We start from the raw sequence: 25,685 nt of genomic DNA, 5'->3' as shown, positions 1-25,685 counted from the left end.
CTTCAAATTCTGTTTGTTATGTGTCATAGTGAAGATCTTTTCTGGTCATGCCTTTAGGAGTACAGCTTCCTGTACTTCGATGTCCCTTTGTTTCTCCAAATTAGGGAAGTTTTACTTAATTATTTTACTAAAAAGGCCTTCTAATCCATCCTCTCTTTCCACACACCTTCACGAATTCCTAAGATCTGTATACTGGGTTGGGTTTTTCGATAGTATCCCATAAATCTCTAACACAGTTCTTTAGTTTCCTAATTTCTTCTGCCTTTTTTATGGTCTAACTGTAAAATTTCCAGAGATTTGTCTTCTAACTCAGATATTCTTTCTTTTGCTTCACTGACTCTGTTGTGAAGGTTTTCCATCATATTTTTTATTTTTTGATCTATCAAATTCTTCATTCCCAATCTTTCATTTTGATTTCTCTTTAAATATTCAATTTCATGAGAAAAATGTTCATTTATATTACATATGGATTTCTTTAATTCATGGATTTGCTTCTAATTAATTCTAAGTAATTCTACAATTTTTTAAATTCTGTTTCGAGTATTTCTTCAATCTTCATTTTCACATTCTAGTACTGAAGTGTTGTGTTCCTTTGGGGAGCATCATATTGCTTTCCTTATTCTTGTTTCTTGAATTGCTGCATTTATTTTTAGGCATTCATGGAGATACTTGTTGGTTTCTCTGAAAGTCTTAAACAGCACTTCCAACCACTGTAACTTAGTTGTTATTTGTAGTTTAACAGAGTGAAATTTATACTATAAGCTGATATTACACAAGAAAAAAAGTTTAGAGACACGGAGGGATCCATGTGGGAGACCTGGATGAAGCTCCTGGCTCCTGGCTTTGGCCTGGCTGTTGCAGCTATGTGGGGAATTAAGCAGTGGACGTAGATCCTACCCCTCCTCCTCCCTGCCCCCTATCCCACCACCTTTCCCACCCAGGTATCTGTCTCTCTCTGTAGCTCTGACTTTCAAATAAATAAATCATTAAAAAAAATGAAACCTAAAACCAAGAGACCTAAAAAAGAACAAATCGTGTTCACAACATCCCTTTCTCCCTCTTGCTGGGACTAAGGAATGAGGTCATAGAATTGCAACCACGCTTGATCCAAAAAGCAAGGGAGGTCCTGGAGGACATCACTCTGTAACACACACGCTCCACTAGAGGCTCCAACGTTATAAAGTAGCTGGGTGGGAAGTGTTTTCCTTTCAAGTCAGGATAAGAAATAGCATTTCCCTCGCCAGGGAGAGCACACTGGTTGTGGGACCAGATCAATGGACCCAACCCAGAACCCTGCACTCTGGGGGAGGGAACTCTCAGGAGCAAGGCGGTGTTTCCTCATAACCCTATTCTTCCTGAGCAATGGGTTCTGATGACTGGCAAAAAGTGTGGTTAGGACAACAGCCAAAGACCTGCTGCTCCTACGCTCACTCTCACCCCACTCTGGGCCAAGGCATTTTAGTTATTTGCTCCCTTGGATAATTGCACCTTGGGTTCCTTTCTACAGGATGCCAAGTGCATTAACTATGGGCGAAAGACAATCTTGGCAATTTTTTAAAAACTTTTTTTTTTTTTTTTTTTTTTTTGACAGGCAGAATGGACAGTGAGAGAGAGAGAAACAGAAAGAAAGGTCTTCCTTTTTTGCTGTTGGTTCACCCTCCAATGGCCACTGCAGCTGGCATGCTGTGGCTGGCGCACTGAGCTGAGCCGAAGCCAGGAGCCAGGTGCCTCTCCTGGTCTCCCATGCGGGTAAAGGGCCCAAGCACTTGAGCCATCCTCCACTGCCCTCCCGGGCCAAAGCAGAGAGCTGGACTGGAAGAGGAGCAACTGCGACAGAATCCAGTGCCCCTACTGGGACTAGAACCCGGGGTGCCGGTGCTGCAGGCAGAGGATTAGCCTATTGAGCCGTGGCACTGGCCAATCTTGTCCATTTTTTTTAAACTTTTTTTTCTTAATATAAATATTCTGGCTTTGTATTTTTGGATACTTTAATCAAAGGCCCGTATATCTGCATGGTGTTCTCAGTCAGAAGAACAAGCAGTAATTTGGAAAAAAAATGGAAATTAAAAGCAAGAGTCAATAACACTATCTACTGGAACTATTACAATGAAAGAGACCAACAATACCCAATACTGGCAGTAATGAGTAACTGGAACTGTGATATACTGCCATAGGGAGAGTAAGCACACAGCAAGCACAGAGCAACACTTTGCAGCTGTTTGCTGACATCTGGTAAAGCTGAATATATGGGGCTGCCATTGTGGCCTGGTGGGTAAAGCTGCCACCTGTGCTGTCAGCATCCCACAGGGTGCAGGTTCACCTCCCGCTGCTCTATTTCCAATGTACTACCTGCTACCGGCCTGGGTAAAGAACTCGAAGATTGCCCAAGTGCTTGGGCCCCTCCACCCACATAGGAGACTTGTAGGAAGCTCTTGGCTCCTGGCATTGACCTGTCTCAGCCCTTGCTGTTGAGGCCATCTGGGGAATAAATCAGCAGATGGATGATCTCTACCTCTTGTCCCTACCTCTCTCTGTAACTCAGCCTTTCAAATAAATAAATAAATCTTTAAAAAAAAAAAAAAGCTGAATACAGTAAAAATACACAAACCCGATAACTTAGCACTTACCACTTCTACATCTACTACCCAACTGAAATGCATACGCATATTTATCAAAATACAAGGATAAAACTGTTAATACCAAAATTGTTGTTTTCCAAGCTGCAGCTAACACAATCATTATTGCTTTCCACAACTAAAGCAGAATGAACAAACTACTGTGTATTCATTCAATGACTGCGATGCTATACAGCAGCAGGAATGAATGAAGCACAAATAAACGCAACATAGACAAACTGTTCCTACAGATGTAGCGGGGACAAGAAGAAAACAAAAAGACACAGGTAGCAGGGGCACGAACTAAGGAAGACCGTGAGGGAAGATAAAGGAAGTGACTGAGAGATGGCAAGAGCAGGAGCCCCGCAGGGTAAGGAAAGCTGCTTCTGTACCTGAGTAATTACAATGGTATGTTCATCACAATCATTGAATCAACTGTACACTAGGTCTACTTTTATAAGTGTGTTAATATTTGATTAAAAATTTACTTAAGGGAGTCTTACCAAAGTCAATAAAGAAAAATTTTAATGTATCTGCCTGAAGCTTAGAGTTAACACATACAATAGGATTAATATGCCTTTCTGCATTAATCAGATTTTTCTGCTCACTGCATCTGTACCTCCACAACAGACTCGTGTTTCCCTGCTGTTTGCCACAGTCCTGCCAGACAAGCATGCTTTCTACACAACTGAAGTTTGTGTTTACCTCAGAGTATTTCCATTTGCTACTTTATGTGCCTGCAATCCCATTCCTCTGCAAGACTGGTCCTGTCTCATCTACCAAATCAACCAGAACTCATCAGATGCTACCTCATGAGAGAGGCCTTTGTTGTTCAAACTATTGGACCCACATGCTACATGTGTCCTACAGCTAACACATTATCCTGCTTTAGTCTCAAGAAGCAAAAATCTCAAATTATAGTGCTTAATTTTATTATCTGCCCTTCTACAATAGACTAGAAATTCACTGAGGGTGAGGACCTTGTTTTGTGTGTTTGGTAAAATTTTAGCACTCAGAAAATGCTCAGTAAATTATCTATTAAAGAAAAGACTGATATACAAAATAATCTAACAGACACAGCCATGGATGGGTGCTCTCTATCAAATTAAATACAAAAAGTTTCTTGATGAAAAAATAAGGTAGTAAAATAGAGTATTTCAAGCCATTTTTTCCCTCTGGAATAAACTGGCTTAAACCTATTAAATTATATTTTAATCTCAATTTTTATTTATTTGAGAAGCAGAGAAGGAGAGGGAAAAGGAAGGAATTTTCTCATCCTCTGGCTCAAACCCCAATCATCTAGCGTTTGGCCAGGCCAAAGTTGAGAGCCTGGAACTCAATCCAGATCTCCCATGTGGGTAGCAGGGACCCAACTACTTGAGTCGTCACCTGCTACCTCTCAAGGTGTGCATCAGCAGAAAAGTGCAAACCCAAGCACTCGGGATATCGGATATGAGTATCACAAACACGGTCTTAACTGCTGGGCGATAGCCTAACCAGTTATTTTTTATCAGATATTATCAGATAAATATCATACAATTTAATTATTTATTCAATATTTTATGTAGCACAAGACCTAGCTATTTTTTAGTACAAATTTCAATTCACGTAACATGAAAGTAACTTTACGAAATCCAGTTAAGGTGGTACATAAAAGGATTTAATATACTCTGACCCGAAAAGTTCGTATCTTGAAATTTATCCTAAGGAAAAGAAAACTACTTCATCTCTGCACATTAGGTTATAAGTATACTCATCCCAGTACGGTTTATAAAAATGAAAAGTAGAAACAGCAAAAGTTTCTGAACATACCATATATATTTACATAAATCACACATGAAGTAAATGATCATTAAAACATTAGAGGTTAAGAATAAGAAGAAAAGGTTAAAATTATAGTGAATGCAAAAGGCAGGTTACATATTAAGTTGAAATATTTTTGCTTTTAAATACAATATAATTACAAAAAACTGACAAAAGTACATGAAAATATTAATGGTATTTATTTCTGGATGGATGTAATTACTGGAAGCTCTAAGTTTTGGCTTTGGAAACATATTCTAACTTTTCCACAGTGCACATCCATTACTTTCATGAAATGATGAACTCCTTGTTGTCTTTTCCTGACTATTTAACTAGTAACTCAAATATTAGCAGCTCAGTAAAATAATGTATAAATCTATGAAAGGGATGTTTTAGATTTCTACATGCCTTAAATATTTTACAATGAAAAAATATTTTAGAATAAAAAAACCTTTGTTTAATATCTATTTCATATTAACTGTTAATTCTTCACATAAACAAGTTTACGTAGCATACTATGTAAAATTATTTTGATAGAAATCAATGATGTTTAGTGTCATTTTATTTTTTTCAGTAAAGAAAAATTTATCAGTGATATTAGTTAGGAACCAAACATATAGGAATTTTCTAAAAATTCAAACATCTGATATGTACAAAGAATTTAACAAATCATTCTAGTCCACAGTAAAAGTACCAAAATGTCTTCATGCGTTATTCCTTAAGACAATTTATAGTACTCAAAATAGACTGCTGAAAAATAATCCAAATTTCTTACTAGAATGTTATCATTAGCAGTTTCACCTAAAGACTATTAATATATAAAGACATCATTAAAGCTTTTTGATAACACAAGTTACTGAATGCAACTTACATTTTAACCTATATTCAACTAGTGTGACATAAATCCTAATTTCATGTTTCTTTAGGTAAATTGACACTAGGAAAATTTAGTACTAGTTCACATACAATTTTTTGAAACAAGTTTCTTTTAATACAAATTTGCAAGGTATCTCACGATCAAAATTTTAACTGCAATTGTTTCTTTAAATATTTAAATGATAAATCAAACAGCATCCAAACACGTTACATGTCATGGTGTTTAGGGGGCTAATATTAAACAAAATGGGTAAGTACAGAAATGTTAGCTGAAGAAATAACAATAATGCAAAGTAACATAATTTAAACGTTACTTATGTATCATCAGCTTTAACGAAAATATGGTCACAAAACAATGTGTAATCTCCATGTTCTACTACTAGTAACATGACAAACTGTATCTTCTTTTTTTTTTTTTTGACAGGCAGAGTGGACAGTGAGAGAGGGAGACAGAGAGAAAGGTCTTCCTTTGCCGTTGGTTCACCCTCCAATGGCTGCCGTGGCCGGTGCGCTGCGGCCGGCGCACTGCGCTGATCCGATGGCAGGAGCCAGGTACTCATCCTGGTCTCCCATGCGGGTGCAGGGCCCAAGCACCTGGGCCATCCTCCACTGCACTCCCGGCCACAGCAGAGAGCTGGACTGGAACAGGGGCAACTGGGACAGAATCCGGCGCCCCGACCGGGACTAGAACCCGGTGTGCCAGCGCTGCAAGGGGGAGGATTAGCCTAGTGAGCCGCGGCGCAGGCCTACAAACTGTATCTTCTAATGGTAAATAACAGTGTCCTACAGTTATCTGAAAGCCAGAAAAGTTAGCCAAATGTAAGGGGGCAAACATTCTGTTCATGTCTTTTTGAAACTCATTTCTTGAAATTCACTATTAAACCTTTTTTCCAAAATACACTCTCAGATATTTTCTCTACATTAACATGTGCTGATTTCTGAAGATTTAAGGATACACAGATCTGGACCCTTCATTTCTTCTCCAACTGCATAGTTTCAGAATATATTAAAAACAAATAAAACTTTGTGAAATATCCTCCAGAGTTTTGGTTAGAAATTTGAGCATTTCAATATTTATTGCTACTAACATTGCTTTATCATAATCAGCAATTCATAAGAATTTTATTTCTGCTCATCAATGAAAAGACAATTTCTGATTGGCATGCTACATAGTATGCTTAAGCTAACAGTGTATGGCAGCATCGGGGACATAGAATGAGCAACCAAGCATCCACCTCTGGCTCAGCCACATCTAACTTCATGGCTCAACGTCTTATGTGAATTACCTTTACAAAATCTCTATCAGTCTTCTCTTTCCATTCTTCTCCAAATACAGTAGAAAAGGATCCTAAAGCTAAAAGAATAAAGAGCATATTCAGTAAAATTTAATTCCTTCTTTCAAATAATTCATTAATATATAAACTTGAAAAACACTAAAACTGTATTTTATCTTGTGCACTAGAAATTGTTTTATAGTAAGTGACAGGTATAATAATTTCTTTTGAAATACATTTTTTAAATTAGAAGATTTAAATAAAACGTGTGCCTCTATAAACTAAAAATACATAATTCGTTTTCATAATAGTTATACAGTCAGTGTAGAAATGATGATTACTTTAACACATGGCATTAGCGAAGAAAAAAATTTTAAAAATCAAACTGATGCTATTGCTATGAGACTGCCACATTATCATTTAAAATCAATATATTAATTTCAGAAGTAATCATGTAATTTATACTTCAGGAATTATAGATTAAGCATTCTTTCTACCCTCACAAGTGAAATCTTGAGGAAAAATTCTCAAGCCTACAGGCTGTTTTTCTTGATAAAGTTGCTGATAAAACAACTGCTCTAACTCCTCTAGCCAAAGCATCCTTTCCGAAGGTGCTCCTCCTCACCCTGTCTGTGCCCCAGGTGGCCTCCCTTGCCCACACAGGAAAAGCATGCCTGTCCTGACATCTTTCTTTCTGCGTGGCCTTAGTTCAGACCGTCAGTCACGGTCCAGATCACAAGCAGGATGACACAAATGGCAAGGCTGTGCAAAACGTTACCAAGCTCTAAAAACCTACCTAATATTTTGTTGATACTCAGTAAAATAAAGTTTGTACAGTACTTAAAATAGAACAAAAATTTTTATTAGAAAAAAATGTTGAAGGACAAGGAACAAAACATTTTAAACATACTACATTTACTAACCATTTCAATATTGATACTGGGGTTGGGAGGAAAGGATGCAAAGAACAAGTGCGCAAATTATGTCAAACTTAACTAGAGAACTAAAAGGGCATCTCATAAAACACAAAGCTTACATGGAAGCAGTGGCTTAAATCAGAAAAATGAAGCCCAGGCACCACTAATGAGAGACAAAGTTTGGTTTTCCTGAAAAATACCTTACATTTAAAAAACAAAACAAAGCAACTTCATTGAGTAAAGAACACTGGAAAAAAATATTAAATTAAATATTTTGTCACAAAGAATTTTTATTACACTTCTTCAAACATACCATATATGCATACACTCCACACTTTTTACGTAAGTTACATCTACATTTATCTCTCAATTAAAACCCCATGCCCTGGGCCACTTTTGGGCCATAGTGGGTAAAGCTGTCACCCACTGTGCCAGCATCATCTATGGTGCAGCAGGTTAATGCCCTGGCTTGAAGCACCAGCATCCCATATGGACACCTGCTGGAGACCCAGCTGCTCCACTTCCGATCCAGCTCTCTGCTGTGGCCTGGGATAGCAGTAGAGGATGGCCCAAGTGCTTGGGCCCCTGCAACCATGTGGGAGACCCGGAGGAGGCTCCTGGCTCCTGATCGGTGCAGTTCCTGTCGTTGGGGCCAACTGGGGAGTGAACCATCGGATGGAAAACCTCTCTTTCTCTCTGCCTCTCCTCTGTATGTGTAACTATGACTCTGAAGTAAAAAATAAATAAATCTTTAAAAAAAAATCTCATGCCCTAAAAAATAAATAAAAACCTCTCAAAAGTCTAACGAAATCAAAATATAAGACTTAACCTTCAAAGAAAAATATTTTCATAATGTAAAACCACAGTTTTAATAGAGTTCCAAAACTCCCTATGCCCTCTGGACTTGACTACTGGAGTAACATTCCATGCACAGCACTTCCTTAAGTACTAAGGGTGCTATACTGCATAAGTACTTAATCTTTTACACAAAACTGCCCAAGCAAGGCATAAGGATACACTGTTTTTAAAATGTCATGCCCTAATGCATCGAAACTAGTCGAATTACACACAACTCATGTTATTCATATGTAATCCTATTCAATGCCAAGACTTCACTAAAATGATTGTGATTTGAGAATACATATTCCTTCCAAAAGCTTCATTTTCAAACCTGTTAAACAATTTCCACTCCATTCTACTTGAAATGCTGAAAGCTGCATACGAAAGATCAAAATAAAATATCAGGAATACAGAACCTAAAAGTGAACTAGAAATCCAACTAACCTGAATTTGCAAAGCTACAATAGAAACTGAGAAATAATGGTTTTTTTGAATTTTCTTCCCATGTACTAAGAATAGTTTCAGGCAGGGTAAGAGCTTGCTTTTGCCTTTGTTTAAACTAATTTCAAGATGGTTTTCATGAAAACTAAGTACATGGCATATTTCAAGGAATCCTACCCAACTCAAGTGGCAGAGAAACCAAACTTGTCTGCTATTTAGTGATACAAAGTCCCGGCAAGGTACACTGTTAGAACACATTCTTGCACAGGCTGTGTCTGCTGTGCTCCAGGTGTAGTTTCTAATACTTTACTATTTATCAACAGCTTAGGCTTTAGTAGCACATACTTCCAGCCAAAAAATAGTCATAGTGCAACCTGCATGAAGGAGGTTGGAAAGCAAGAAACAATTTTACACCAACAGCATTCAGCTAACAAAATATTTGACAAAGAAAAGCTAAAGCAGGAAGATTTCAGAATACATCTTCTACAGCTAGAAAACTAACAAAGTGGTGTCAAGAGTAACCCAAGTTTAATCAGAGGTGATGTTGGAGAAAAGGGAGTCTTATACGCGAAAACAGCAAACCCTAAAAGTCAAAGAGGATATGAAACAGTTGATAAACCTTAATGTGGTCATTTTAAGTTACTTTTCAGACGCATGGAGCGAAAATGTTTACTTAACAATGACAGCCAGACACTACCAGAGGCAGACTTCAGAAAACAACTTCTCCCAGGTCCCAGTTTTCTTTATCAGAACTGTGTAACAAATTTCTCAACTTCAAGAAAAAAAAATTCACTTTAAAATCTGAAAAGGAGGCTAAACAGCCATTCAAATATTTAGGGATAGAAAACTGCAAAAAAGTGCACTGGTGTTGTGTCCCAGCTGCTCCACTTGCAATCCAGCTCTCGGCTAACTGGCTGGGAAAAGCAGTGGAGATGACCCAACTGCTTGGACACTTGCCTCCCTTGTGGGAGACCTGGAAAACCTACTGGCTCAGCCCGGGCTGTTGTGGCCACCTGGGAAGTAAACCATTGAATGGAAGATGGATCTCTCTGTCTGTCTCTCTCTGTAACTCTTTCAAATAAAACAGGCCTGCTCAATAGGCTAATCCTCCACCTGCGGCACCGGCAGACTGGGTTCTAGTCCCAGTCGGGCCACCGGATTCTGTCCTGGTTGCTCCTCTTCCAGGCCAGCTCTCTGCTCTGGCCTGGGAAGGCAGTGGAGGATGGCCCAAGTGCTTGGGCCCTGTACCTGCATGGGAGACCAGGAGAAGCTCCTGGCTCCTGGCTTCGGATCAGTGCGGTGTGCCGGCCGGCTGCAGCAGCCATTGTGGGGTGAACCAATGGAAAAAGGAAGACCTTTCTCTCTCTCTATCCACTCTGCCTGTCCAAAAAACAAACAAACAAACAAACAAAAAACAAAACAAAACAAAAAAAGTAAACAAACTGCCAAAAAAAAAAAAAAAAGGAGGCTTTTGGCCTAGCAGTAAAGAGGTCAGCTGACATGCCTACATGCCAAATTAGAGTTGGATATTTGACCCTGACCCTGGAGAGCAGTAATGGCTCAAGGGGTTGCGTCCCGGCCACCCATGTGGTAGACCAGAATTGAGTCTAGATCCTGGCTTCAGCCTAACCAAGCTTTGGGGAGTGGGCCAGCAGATAGGGGCTCTCATTGTACCTCTCTTCCCCTTCTTTCCTTTTCTCTCTCAAATAAATACAATATTTATAAAATCCAAACACTTATTTTCTTAAATACTGCATTTACTACAGTAAAAGCAAATAAAAATAACATTACACTGATAAAAAAATTTCTCCTTAAAAATCATAAAAAAATAAAAACACAAAACTAATATCTTTGGAATAAGCACAGAACATCTTCAATTTAACACTTACTGTCATCAAACACCCCCGCATTAGCAAGTAATAAAGTGATGATCTTAGGGTCTTTTTCCAGTTGCATGGCGTGCTTGCTTTCATTTGACAGGAGAGTACACACATTAATGGCGAAATCCACTTCATTTGGGAGTCCAGAGAGCAGTGAGAGCACCAATTTATTATAATCCTTTGGCGAATTAAAGTCCATAGATAACCCATAACTTTGACGCAAATAATCTAAGAATAACAAAATAAAAATGCTATTAAGTATGCATCAAACATGGCACACTCCTAGGGCTAATACCTTTTGAATGCAGCAGAATTTTCAAAATCAACTGACCATAAAATGAACAAATATGACCAAAAAAAAAAAAACTTGTTAGAAATTCAGAATTCAACTTTTTAAACAAAGATCTTAGGTTTACTTACAGATAAAATTATATTCTTAGAAAAGTATCAAAATATAAAAAGGCACTTAGTGTATCCTCATTTTAATTTACCTAGTATGCACTTTCAACTTTGCATTTCAAAGGACTTGACACGATGTGTTAAACTATGATGAGCATTATAAAAGCCATGCATTTCAGTCTTGAGAAATGGATACAGTCCTTGAACCACAATTACAATCAGGGTGCATGGTTCTTCCATTAGCCAATTAAGTTTCTTATGGCTCCATAGTTAATCCTATCTCTTACCTGGCTGCTCCACCAACCCTCTATTCAGTCCCTATAGCTTTATTTCAAAATGACAAAAAAGTGAAATCTGACAGGTATGTTGAGGAGGCTTCAAAATTTGTAGAAAAATGCCTATCATGAGAAACTATTCATGATCTCAAAAATTTTTCACCCAAAAAATAAATCTCTTGGTTCTATTTTCTACAATCTTTCTGAAGTCCCCTCAAAATTTTTGTGTCTGGTCTCTCTCATTTAGCAAATGCTTTTTAAATGCATATCCACACTCATCTATCTATCAGTATCTGCTGATTCCCAAACACTTGATGTATTCCATTCTGGGTTTTTATGTTAAGTACAGCTGCTAAAACATTTACTGTGGTGTAGTAGGTTAATCCTCTGCCTGCGGTGCTGGCATCCCAAATGGGCGCCAGTTGTGTCCTTGCTGTTCCTCTTCCAATCAGCTCTCTGCTATGGCATGGGAAAGCAGTGGAGGATGACCCAGGTGCTTGGGCCCCTGCACCCATGTGGGACACCTGGAAGAAGCCTCCTGGATCCTACCTTCAGATGGGCCCAGCTGTGGCAGTTGCGGCCATTTCGGGAGTCAATCGGCAGAAGGAAGATCTTTCTGTCTTTCCCTTTGGCTGTCTGTAACCCTACCTCTCAAATACATAAAATCTTAGAAAAAAAAATTCACTCACAAGACTCTGTGGTCATACATGTCTTCATTTCTTTTAGCTAAATTCCTAGAAGTGGGATTGCTGGGTCACAGTAAGTGCATGCTCCACATTTTATGAAACTGCAAAACTGTTTGTCAAAGCAGCGGTTAACAGCAATGCACACACAAGTCCCTGCTGCCCCTTGCCCTTACCAGCACTTACTACTGTCAGCTTTCAATATTCTCAATACGAGTCATTTATCCAATTTGTTTTGCAAATATTTTCTTTTGGCAGGCAGGCATTGGCTGGTGTTTTCATTTTCTTAAGTGTTTTTGAGAAGAAATCTTAAGTTTGATGAAGTCTGATCTACAAATACTTACTTTTGTCCTAACAAATCTTTGCCAAAACCAAAGTAACTAAGATTTCCTGTAGGAGAATTAATTTAAAACACAAAACTTTGATGGTAAAGGGAGATGGGCTTAGAGAACACTGTATAGAACCATAATACATACATATAAAAAAGTTCCATTTCTAAAAATATTAATTTTAGCCAGGGTAGTTTAGGCCTTGGCAGCTATGTCCTGAGGCAAATACCCCAAGCATGTTTTTCAAACAAAGCTAAAGCTAGTGTAAGGGGAAGAGGCAAGAAAACAAGAAATAGTCTGAATTTTAGAAAGTAAAAAGAAAAAATCATCTTGAAATGGAATTTAAGTATGAATCTACTGTCACAACATACCACAGTAGAAAACTAGGTAGGCAATAAATTGCTTCATTTTCCAGTGCAGCTATCTCAAGACACTTTTCCAGTTCTAAAACATTCCAGGAATGTGTCTACAGCCACATAATTTTGGGAAAGTGGCACAATGCAGCTATAAATGACCAGGAAGCTTTATTTACAATATTTAGGATGAACAGTAAGAATATACTATTCATTTTAAAATAATCTTGATAAATGGATTTTCTCATAATATTATAACATAAACTACATACAGAAAAAAAATGCAACTTGCATGAATATAGGAACAGATTGTGATATACCTACTATCTGCACAGCATTGATGACAAGAAGCTACATTCCAACACCACTGAATTTAACTTTACATTTTCTACACAGTTGCCACACAAATCTCTCCAACAGAGGAAAACCTGGCACCAGCATTTAATGACTGTTGATCCTAAAGTCTGTTTATTTTCGGTATGGTCTCAGGATTTCCTGTTTGCCACTTCATACTCACACACACACATACACACACTCTTTCAATACATCCTCATCTGAGTGATTTTGCCAAAAATATCTTCTATTAGAATAAAATAAATAAAGTAATCATGCGATGCTCTTAGTTCTCATCAGGCTTGTTAAATATTTGTAACGTAACATGGAGACAACGAAATTGGGAATTGAATATTTTTGATTCAAAGTTTACATAAGTGAATCCTTGATGACAAATTCGATGTGGAACATTCAATTCTCTGTGTCTTCAGAGGAGGGGAAGCACTGTTGCTGCAGTGGGTTATGTCATTAAGAGAATTCTAGAACACATTCTTTATGTTAATAATGACAGTAACTCTCAGTCCAAATGTGTTAGAATATAGAATATTTAATTTATGAAAAATTTTTACTCTAATCTGCTGATAAAAGTTTTTAAAAATATTTCTGCACAAAACCTTTCCAAAGTCAAGTACCAAAATTGTCTATGGAAAGGCTGTTTGGCCTCATATTAAAAAGAACGGGCTGGCCGGCGCCGCGGCTCAATAGGCTAATCCTCTGCCTGCGCCGCCGGCACACCGGGTTCTAGTCCCAGTCGGGGCGCCGGATTCTGTCCCGGTTGCCCCTCTTCCAGGCCAGCTCTCTGCTGTGGCCCGGGAGTGCAGTGGAGGATGGCCCAAGTGCTTGGGCCCTGCACCCCATGGGAGACCAGGAGAAGCACCTGGCTCCTGCCTTCGGATCAGTGTGATGTGCAGGCAGCAGCGCACAGGCCACGGCGGCCATTGGAGGGTGAACCAACGGCAAAAAGGAAGACCTTTCTCTCTCTCTCTCTGTCCACTCTGCCTGTCAAAAAAAAAAAAAAAAAATTTTTTTTTTAAAAAAAGAATGGGCTGGCTTCAATGATAACTAAAATCCTGACTAGCTCTAAAATCCTAGAATTCTACTAATTTCAATGAGCTGTCATTCACTGCTTTTATCTTTTCTATTTTCCTATAAAGAAAATGCAAATATATTTTAAAAAATTAAATGTTGAACAAAAATGTCCTTAATAATTCTGCAGAAATAATACTACACAAATCAGTATCAAGGGAAAACTACAGAAATGAAGAAACCAAAGCATTAGGTATTTATGGCAAGAAAAAATACAAAAAGCTATGAAAATAACAAAAGCACCGTCTATTAAGGTCAATGGTCAATAAAACTAAAGCCCAAAATCTGCTCAACACTTTTTGCCACTTTTTAGAGTCACTGAGCAAAAAGTCAACATCTTTTGAAAAACCTAAGCCTACATCCTCCCAACATAGGACATTCTATTATGACAGTGACAACAGAATTGCACTGGAGCTGCTGCCAACTGTAATTTGTTATACCCCCTCTTAAAATACCATCTCTGTAGAAGAGCTTTTCTTAATATCAACAAGACAATTATCTCTGGGAAAATACTTTTTTCCAAATATATTTATCCAAGCCTCCAAAGGGGAGTAAGGGTATGTGATCAAAAATATAGATACAGGTATTTTTCAAGGGTCTAAGTAAACTTTTCTAAATTTGGTGATTATTTAGGACATACACTGAAAGCTATGAAACTGAGGCTTACTCTGCTTTCCTCAGTGGCACATCAACAGTCACCACTGAAGGTTTTGCTGTTTATATTGATAATCACATGAATTTTCAGAATACCATCATGATGCTACCACAGTTCTTTCTAGAATGAAAACTAGCTCTGAATTCATAAATGGTGTCCTGATCTAATACCTCTTTCCAGACTGAACCAGATATAGTGTAATCTGATGTTCCCGTTTTTCCCAGCTGTTCCTCTCCATGAATACCAATCTTGCTTTGTCAAACATGATACATATATTACATAATGTTCACAGTCCCCTTAAAACAAACCAGACGTATCACAGCATGTAAGAAAGGAATTCTACCATTCCTTTAATTTGTACAGCTCTATCGATGAGTACAGGCTTCTGAAACACCAAAAGTATTTCACATCTTCTTTCTCTAAATAAACCAGTTTTGAATGGCGGGGGGGGAGGGAGATATATATCCAGAAAAAAAAAAAAAACAATTTTAAACAAGAACTAAGAGAAAAGAGTACTGGTTTGGGGAGCTCTAGCAGTAGGTAGCAGACTCTAAGCCATAATAATACATGTAATGACACACAGTTAAAAGTTGCAAATAGTCTTAAAGGCCATTGGCACAACACTATTATTGAATGAATGTAGGAATACCCTATATAACACCCTTGTATTTCGTAGCGGTCAACAGCTCCTTTTAGGAACACGGAGCAGCAAGCTTTTCTATATGGAGATCTGGAAGGGAGACTTAGTTTACTCCCTGCTACATCCTTATCATAGGCTGGATATTGGATATTAGTTTGGGTGTCCCTCAACAGTCCCTGTGTTACAGGCTTGGTTCCCAAAATCTCATTTCAATGATTAATGGATTAGGGCTGGAAGCTTAATTCATTTAACCGTGCCTGAGCGGGGCCTTTGGGGTTGCTGGGGTGGGGCTCTACATGGAGAGACCACGTAAACAGCAAGAGTAAGTCTGCTCTCAGGCTCTGGTCATGGCGCGCCACATGATCCTTGTCCATTCACTATCTTCACCAGATGCCAGGCCTGGGGGGCTGCCTGATGCTGGACAGTAAACCTTCAGAACTGCGGGCCAAAATAAACCTTTCTTCGTAAACAAACAGCAGAAAGCCAACAGACTCCCTCAGCCCTCATTGTACATAAGCACTGGGTGACGCCTCTTCCACTGGAGAGCACACACTGCGAGAGCAGATTCTGCTTCTTCAGTCATTAATGAACGGAGAAGAAAGATCAAGTCAAAATTCAACATAAAATAAATTCTGAAAATAAGCTTTAACAATTAGTGATAGTGGAACAAATGACATAGTTTAAATATGCATTACCTTAAGTGACTAGCACGAGCAATAATGAATAAGAAAACTTTAGAACAATTCTAACAAAGAACCTAATCTTGAAAAAGAAGTGCCTTCTTGTTTTTCAGGTGAAATGCTGGTGACTAATCAAAGAAAAAGCTTGGCATTTCCCGGCTGTCACAGCTCTAACTCACACAGCCACTCAAAACTGGAACCTTGTCTGCTCTGCTTGGGAACTGATCAGGCTCTCCAAACAGGAGCCTTCACAATTTGAGTTCCGCTCTTTTTCAGCTATGGAGTCTTCTAAAACCACCGTAAGAGTGACTGCAGTGAAAAACAAACCTCCTCCTGGCACCACAGAAGGAAGTAATAGTGTACCTTGGAACACTTCTGAAAACGATGGCTTTGGACATCCCAGGAATTAGAAAAAATAAAGCAGATTGTGAATGAAAGTTCTTGGCATCTCTAATCCTAATATGACCTTCCTCTTCTCATTTTAGTTACTACTTAGAATAAATGATTTTAAGTCACACAGTAACTCTAAAGATCCCTGAAAGTAAAATTCTTAAGCAGCCTGTGATGGAAAGAGCACTGGTATCAGTCAGGTGTTAGTCTTTGAAAGCACACTACTCCAATGGCCCAAGTGTTCTCTCCGTGCAAAGTAAAGGGGTACTTCACTGGGTGATGTTTGCTGTGGACCCACGCTCTGTTCATGTGCAATGACAGTTACCTGAAACGCTGTGTTGCTGGTAATTGTAGGAAGATGGAATTGCACCAATAGGAAGCTGTGGCTTTGGATTGCCTGGTGGTACCTCATCATCATCCTCCCCAAAATGATGAACTTTCTCATATTTTTCTAGATAACTGAAACAGAAAAACAGTAAAAGATTTAAAAACAGATTTGCCTTATGTTTTTAACCACATTTAACTCTTTTCTAGATACTCAAATAGCTAAAAACAAAACAGAAACAAAAGGACACCATAAATCTTTTACCCAATGGAACAATGAACTCAGTTTATGAGTAAATGATGCAGACAAGCTGAACGCAACGCTCTCAAGTGCTGTCATGCTTTCCAGAAGACCACACCACTAGCCAGATAAAACGCAGAAGTACAGAATACAAAAGGAAGTAAAAAGCAGGACACTGACCGACTGCTTTTCAATTATACATAGCAACCTTAAAACCCAAGTGAAAAGGAGAACTTTCCTTAACCCTTAGCCCCTCTCCTCTCATACATTAGAGATGACCATAGGTTCATGCACTACTTCATAAATTTTCTGTGGTTATTTTAATTTAATAATATAGAGATGAGCTGTCAGTGCATACTGTACTCCCTTTCTGAACAATTACAGTATTTTATTTTATTGACATAATAATTTAGTCATCAAATAATACATTTAGACTATTTTCAGTTTTGTTTTGTTTGCTATCACAAATTATACTGCCATAGGCTTAATTTGTATACTCGTTTGAATATTTCTCGATAGATATTGGAATGGTATGCTGATTTTTAAAAATATATATATATATATATGTGTGTGTAAAGAATTCATTTACTTATTGAAAGTCAGAGAGATTCAGAGAGGGAGAGACAGAGAGAGATCTTCCATCTGCTGGTTCATTCCCCAGATAGCCACAATCCCCAGAAAAGCCAAGAGCTTCTTCTGGGTCTCCCACATGGGTGCCCAAGCACCTGGGCCATCTTACACTGCTTTCCCAGGCACATCAGCAGGAAGCTGGATCAGAAGTGTAGCAGTCAGGACTTGAACCGGTGCCCTTATTGGATACTGGCATTGCACATGGCTGCTTAACCTGATGTGCCAAGACACTGTCCTCAGTGTGCTCATTTTAAATAGCAATATGGCCACCAAATTCCCACTCAAAAGTAGCATGTCTAATACATTTTGATCAATTTTAAGATAGTTCCTGTCTCTTTCACTGCATTTATGACACATCAGTGATCTCAGCATTAATCAGAATTAACTTTAAATTCACAATCTACTGTCATCTACTGTTTATAATAAAAGTCTCAAGATTTTAAAATGGAGAAACAATTGCTCAACCATGTTGAACATGGTGCTAACATCCTGTCCTAATGTGCTCGTTAATGAACCATACAAATATGAAGTTAAATTTATTAACAGACCCACTTCCAACACTGGCATCTCATATGGTGCCAGTTCAAGCTCCAGGTGTTCCACTTCCGATCCAGCTCTGCTAATGTGCCTGGGAAAGCAGTAGAGGATGGTCCAAATGTTTGGTCTCCCGCACTCACATGGGAGAGCCGAAAGAAGCTCCTGGCTCCTGGCTTCATTCTGGTCATACCCTGGCCGATGCGGCCATTTGGGATGTGAACCAGTGTGTCTCTGTCTCTCCCTTTCTCTTGCTGTAACACTGCCTTTCAAATAAAAATAAATAAATAGTAGATATTATATACATAAGACATTTTATAATACAAATTTTCTCAAGACTGAAGAAATATATGACTTTTGGTCTCTTGTGACTTTTTAACATTACTTTCCCAACAACAGATTCTATGTACAATTTCAATATTCAGAAATTTAGGGTTTAGCCAGGGGTGGGGAACCTTTATGCTGCTAAGGGTCATCTGGATATTTATAACGTAATTTTTAGGTCACACAAAATTAACTTAAAAATCAGGCTGCTACAGATCTATGGAATTTCAAATCTCACCTACAGTTGCCCTGGCAAGAGCAGACCAAATGATTCTGTAAGCCAATTAAGACCAGACATTCCTCATCCTTAATTTAGGCTAATTGTTGAGACTTTTGAAAAAACTAATTCCCAGGGCCGGCACTGTGGTGCAGTGGGTAAAGCCGCCACCTGTAGTGCCAGAATCCCATATGGTCACTCGTTGAAGTCCCAGCTGCTCCACATCCAATCCAGCTCTCTGCTATGGCCTGGGATAGCAGTGGAAAAATGGCCCAACTCCTTGGGCCCCTGCACCTGCGTGGGAGACCCAGAGGAAGCTCCTGGATCCTGGCTTCGGATAGGTGCAGCTCTGGCCGTTGTGGCCAATTGCAGAGTGAACCAGTGGATGGAAGACCTATCTCTCTGCTTCTCCTCTCTCTGTGTAACTCTGATTTTCAAATAAATAAATCTTTAAAAAAAAAAAAAACAAAAAAAACAAAAAAACTAATTCCCTAGCTTGAGGGACTGTAGTTACTATCATTGCTATCACTAAATATCTCCAGCTGAGACTCAAAATAATTTTGGCAGCCAGCTCTGATCGCCTGTCCCTCTCAATTTCTTTTACTCTTTAAAGAGTTAACACTTCTAAAAGTAAAAACTATTAACAGATGCGTGAACACAGCTAAAATACAGAGTTACATTTCTAAGTCTAAAGCTTCCAATTTAATTCTCTATTATGACTTTGAGCTTACATACTGACAGATCTACTCTGTGTAAAACTCATTAAACTACATGAGCTGGACTGCACATTTCTTTCTCCTCAAAGTCAATAACATCAATTTGAATAGTTAAAATTAAATATTAATGATTATGATTAATATAATTAATATATTAATCAAATACTTAGAAAGCTCCTACAGTAATATACCTAGCAGAATGCATACTTAAGCTGGTGGTAAAATACTAGAATCCAACTGGCACTGACTCTCACCAAGCAGCCACTGAAACCCAGGTTCCCTAGGTAACATTAGGAACAGATTCAGGAGACAGGACTTTCCTATTGTTTTCCTTCACCTTGGCATTCATTTAGTTCATGCCAGATTCTATGATGTACAATTCCAAACCCATATGCAGAAGTACTGAAACTAGTAACAGTACCTATGAGTAGATTTCAACATGGTCAGTCTTGTTTGACTTTAACCACAGCTGATCATGATGACAACCAGACTCTAAATTTAAAGTAGGGGTGGTGGGTAACATCCAGCCTCCCAGCTGTATCAGACCCATGACATCATTTTGCTTGCCCTACCAAAGCAACCACAGGTGAGACTCAAACTTCAGCCAATCTACAGCAGGCTGATCTTTAAGTTAAATTTGTATAGCCTGCCAATGATGTTTTAAATATCCAAAAGTCCCTTAGCAGAAAAAAAAAGTTCCTTACCCTGTTTTAAAGCAATGCCCAGGTAGCATACAATTCCATCTCTAAATATTTTAATAGAATATTGGAAAATAAAATACAATAACTAGCATTCCAGAAAAATCTTGACTATTGATGGATCAGGGAAAAAAATTAAATAACATTTCTATACAAACCTTCTGAAAGGCTAGAAGAAAAGATGACAAGGCAAAGAGTCACATTCATCTCTTGGCCCTTAAGCACAAACTGAAATGAACTTTAAGGAGCAAAAATAAAGATATATAAGCATTACTTTCAGAATTTCTGGCACATTTAATGCAACTTAAAGAATACACTAGGCCAACTGCAAAACACTTTTTTAGGAGAGGGGTGTGGTCTAGTGGAGACTCAAAGAGTACCTAGGCAAAACACAGAACAGGGCAAGCTCAACTGGATTCCACTCAGCGTCTAAAGAACTATAAATGCATAGGTGCTTCAAAATGGGACTCAGTGACAACCAACAGGAAAAAGAAAAAAAAGCTTATAAATAGCTGAATTGAACTAAGTGGTTCCTCAAAGACTTCTACTGATGTGACAGACATGGAACTTGAATTTCAAGATTTAACACCAAGCACAATATCAAGTATGGTGACTTGGATATCACAAAGATAAAACTATTTCCCTGCCAGGGTTCCCCTTCTCCCCCAAAATAGAATTAAAAACCAGACTTGACAAGGCAGAAGATCACATCAATAATACAGGAGATAAGCCTGAGAAACTGTAGAGAAAGAAAGGGACAAATGAAAACAAAGGACAAAAATCAAAGACTCACGGGGCCAGTGTTATGGCACAATGGGTTAAGCCACTGCCTGCAACACCTGCCATCTAATAGGGAGGCTGCACTTCTGATGTGGCTCCCTGCAAATGGGCTGGGATATAGCAGTGGAACATGGCCCGAGGGCTTGGGTCCCTGCAGCCACATGGGAGACCCAGATGTAGCTCCTGGCTTGAGCTGGGCCCAGCCCCAGCAGTTGCTGCCATTTGGGGAGTGAACCAACAGATTAAAGATAATCTAATCCTGCCTTTGAAATAAATAAAATATATCTTAAAAAAAAATTGGGTTGGCCTTGTGGCACAGTGGGTAAAGCTGCCACCTGTGGAGCCTACATCCCATGAGTGTAGGTTCGGGTCCCAGCTGCCCCACTTCCGATCCAGCTCCCTGATAATGTGCCTGAGAAAGCAGTGGAAAATGGCCCAAGTACTTGAGCCCCTGCCACCATTGTAGGAGACCCAGAAGAAGCTCCTGGCTTCAGACAGGCCCAGCTATGGTTGCTTCAGCCAAGTAAGGAGTGAACCAGCAGATGGAAGATCTGACTCTAACTCTCCCCCCCCCCCATCAATTCTGCCTTTCAAATAAATTAATTAATTTAAAAAAATCAAAGACACATATGATAAACAGGAAGTCAATCACAGGAACTTAAAACCTGGTCTTTCTGAAGAAGAGATTAGATGGAATAAAAGCAATAATCAGTGATATGTAAGAATTTAACTGAATCTTAATATATATCAGGGTGTGTATGTCCCGAGACAAAATTTCAAAAGGGAAAAATGGGCACATCTTAATTAAAGATTTATGCTTGAACGACAGAGGATTCCTAGAGCTACCATCTCCCACAAAAAAGTTTCTCAGAAAATATGGACCAACTGCTGACTTTTCTTTAAAATGAACTGCTAGAAGATAATGAATAAATAACAGCTTTGAGTATGTTATTTCACAAGAATTCCATATCCAGCCCATATTTCTCAGGTAAGACAAGGAATTCATTTTCAGATATGTAAAGACTCAGAAGTAATAAACTAACAGTTTTCCAGAAAAAAACAACCACTCAAATAAGTATTCTAATTGACAAATGAATCAAAATAAAATAAAGGAATGATTAGGAAAAAATGAGTACAGATGTCCAAAGGCAGGATGGTGGGGAAACACAGATTCTGGCCAAGGGTACAAGTGCTCAGGAATAAGAAAGATCAGGAGACCTGATATTCAGCACAGTGACTGCAGTTAATAATACTGAATTGTTCATATGTGTTAGCTAACCTGATTATGCTGATCTTTTATGCACACACACATATCTCACATCAACACACTGTACTATTTAAAATTATGCCATCTGTTAATGACACCTCAATAAATCTGGAAAATTTTAAAAAAGAATGGTTAAGTAACAATGCATACTATGACTGCCTGATGATGAGCACAGAAATTATTTAGTCTCACAAATAACTGTTACAAAAGAAAGCAAATGCCACTGGTAACTGCAAACAAATATTAAAAATCTAAAACTTAAAATGATTTGAAAATTCTATTCTTGATATGCACTTTTCCCAAAACTGGAAAAGACAATGAAGTAGTAAGAAAAATCACAAATTGCTTACACAAGAAAAGTGAACAAAATGTGTTGTCACATTTAGTAGTAAAGGAAATATGCTCTCAGCTACATCTTATGTTCAAGTATTTATATATCAGGATCATTAGTTTCCAAATCTTCATAGGAAAATAAAAGCACTAAAGCATATAAATATGTTGAAAAAAAGAAAAAATAAAGAACACAGCCTATGATACCACAGTTCTAATCTTGGGCACGTAGCCTAGAAAAAAATGGGAAACATAACAAATATCCATAAATGACAGTGTGGACAAAACCATGGCAGCACATTAATGAAATCAGCTAATACACAGCACTAAAAATCCACAATGGACCCATGTAGAGAGCCACAAATGACATAACTATCAATTAAAAAATCATTTCAGAAGAATATATTATCATTCCACTTACATGAGAGTCATGAATAGATAAAAATTTTTGAAGATATTTTTAGAAATATACAAATGTGTGGAAAGATAAGCCCAAGGTTGAATCTCTGTAGAGAGATGCAGTGAAGTGAGGAATGTAAGAGGCTTCAACAGCATTAGCAGGTAATATTTTCTTATTTTGGTGTAGATAATTTTACATGTATAAGGCTTTTTTGTAAATATAAATTTGCAATTAAAAATGTTTTTAAACATCAAAAAACTAGCTGTGTGAGGGGCCGGCATCACATATCAGAGCGCTGGTTCAAGTCCCACCGCCCTGCTCCCCATCCACCTCCCTGCGAGGGTGGCCGAGAAGGCAGCAGAGGATGGCTCAACTGCTTGTGCCTCTACACGCGTGCTGAAGACCTGGATGCAGATTCTGGTTCCTGGCTTTAGTCTGGCCCAGCCTGAGCTATTTGGGGCACTTGAGGCAAAACAGCAAGTGGAAGGTATGTTTGTGTGTGTGTGTGTGTGTGTCTTAAGTCACTCGGCTTTTCAGATAAATAAAAAGAAAATAAATAAAAATAAACAAATAAAAGCAGGGGTCAACACGGTGGCACAGAGGGTTAAGCTGCCACCTACAGTGCCAAATAGGTGCAGGTCTGAGTCCCAGCAGTCCCACTTCCTACCCAGCTTCCCACTAATGACCTAGGAAAAGCAGTAGAGGACGGCCCAACTGCTTGGGCCCCTGCACCCATGTGGGAAAACAGAAGAAATTCCTGGCTCCTAAAGCTTCAGCCTGGCCCAGCCCAGATGCTGCAGACATTTGGGGAGTGAACCAATGATGAAAGACATCTCTTTTTCTGTCTCTTTCTAACTCTTCTTTCAAATAAGTAAAATAAATCTTTAAAAACAGGGGGCCAGTGCTGTGGCAAGTAGGTTAATCCTCTGCCTGTGGCGCTGGCATCCCCTGTGGGCACCAGTTCATGTCCTGGCTGCTCCTCTTCCCATCCAGCTTTCTGCTATGGCCTGGGAATGCAGTGGAAGGTGGCCCAAGCACTTGGGTCCTGTACCCACATGGGAGACCTGGAAGAAGCTCCTGGCTCCTGGCTTCAGATCGGCCCAGCTCCAGCTGTTGCAGCCATTTGGAGAGTGAACCAATGGATGGAAGATCTTTCTGTCTCTCCCTCTTACTATGTGTAACTGTACCTCTCAAACAAACAACTAAAATCTTTAAAAAAAAAAAAAAAGGAAGAAAAAAAACACTGAGTTTTCAAACTCACAAAGAACAGGTATTTTCATCTTTAATGTAAAATACTACCAATTATAAAGGCGGAGAAACTACCTGAAAATGGTCATCCAGTAAAACTGGTAAATTTCATAAAAATTGCAAGACTACTACCATATATTAGAGAAAACCAATTTGTTGATATGAAATGCACACACATATACATGATTTCAAAGATTTCATTGCAGAAATCCAGTATTAGTTTTATGTTAAAAAAATTTATTGATTTTTAAAAATTTTTGAGAGGCAGAGAAACAGAGAAAAATCTCCCATCTGTTGGTTCACTGAATCAAATGTTAGTAAAGAGCGGGGTCAGGTAGAAGTCAGGAGCAGCAACTCATTTTGGGTCACCCCCATGCATGGCAGGGATCCAACCGTGTGAGCCATGACTCACTGCCTCCCGGAGCGAGCATAAGCGGGAAGCCGGTATCAGAAATGGAACTGAACCCAGACACTCCAATATGGGATGCAGGCACCCAACAGGCATCTTACCTGCTGTGCCAAATGCCTGCCCAGTAACGAAAACCTTAAACCCGCTTGCAGATCAAAGAAGCTAAGAAAACTCCCAAGGTACACACTTCTCAAGACTCCACACAGCAACTTGAGAACAGCTCTTGCTTATCTAGAAGAGTGTCCCTCCAAGTGGGGCACACATCCACGACACCCCAATAGGGAGGGGCAACCAGTTTACGGACTGACACCGCCGGAGTCCTGCACTCCACGTAGCAGGCAGTCCAGATGTTGTTCGCTTCATCTCAGAAAACCTGGATGGACCAAAGGCGGAACAGTGCAACTTTCACTCATTAACACCATGTGCCCTCATGTTCATGTGTGCCCAGGATCAAGTTCGTTTAAAGACACCATCATCGAAAAATTGTATGTTTGTTTCCATTTTATGTGAAAGGCTGAGAGAGAACAGAAACAGAGGGAGATCTTCCTCCCCTCGTTAATGGAAAAACCCAGAATAGTGGTTGAGAACTCAAGCTGGGTCTCACATGTGGGCGGCAGGTACCCAAATACTTGAGCCATCACCTGCCAATCCCTAAAGTCTGCATTAGCAGGAAACTGGAATTAGACACAGAGCAAGAACCTGAACCCAGGCACTCTTGATAGAGGATGCAAGCATCCCAAGAGATGACTTAACCACTGTGTTAAACATCTGCCTGTCATAATTAACCTTAACTAAACTTTCTCTCACAAAAGGACGATCATGTAAGCATAACTAGATAAGAAAATGGGAGAGTGGATAGTTTTAACACGAGCTCATTATCAACAATACAAAATAAAAATGACAATGCAATCATATATGAAAGACGTAGGCCAAAAGATTTGTCTCAAAAAAGATCCAAATTGTGGATTGACATGTTAGGACAATGACAATGAACTAGATCCAGGTTAAGGCTATATTTTTTGTTAGCTGATAATCTGTAAGATGATTACAGCTAAGCATCCAGAATTTGTAGATCAATCTCTACATTTATTTCAGCAA

General features: G+C 38.9%; 1 protein-coding gene across 2 annotated transcripts in view; it reads right to left on the bottom strand.

The window, feature by feature from the left end:
• Positions 1–25,685, bottom strand: part of ARID2 (AT-rich interaction domain 2) — a 147,618-nt gene that overhangs the window by 55,538 nt on the left and 66,395 nt on the right. For both annotated transcript variants that reach the window (XR_011379108.1, XM_051850994.2), the window contains exons 4-6: positions 16,795–16,928; positions 10,656–10,874; positions 6,581–6,648 (exon numbers count right to left, since the gene is read on the bottom strand). Coding sequence is in view for 1 of the 2 variants with exons in the window: in XM_051850994.2 (XP_051706954.1) it covers positions 6,581–6,648; positions 10,656–10,874; positions 16,795–16,928 (421 nt within the window). In the remaining variant the exon portion in view is untranslated. The remainder of the gene's footprint in view (positions 1–6,580; positions 6,649–10,655; positions 10,875–16,794; positions 16,929–25,685) is intronic.

The sequence above is a fragment of the Oryctolagus cuniculus genome, chromosome 9 (genome assembly GCF_964237555.1).
Source record: "Oryctolagus cuniculus chromosome 9, mOryCun1.1, whole genome shotgun sequence".
NCBI classification, from domain to species: domain Eukaryota; kingdom Metazoa; phylum Chordata; class Mammalia; order Lagomorpha; family Leporidae; genus Oryctolagus; species Oryctolagus cuniculus.
This window is presented reverse-complemented; position numbering and strand designations above follow the sequence as displayed.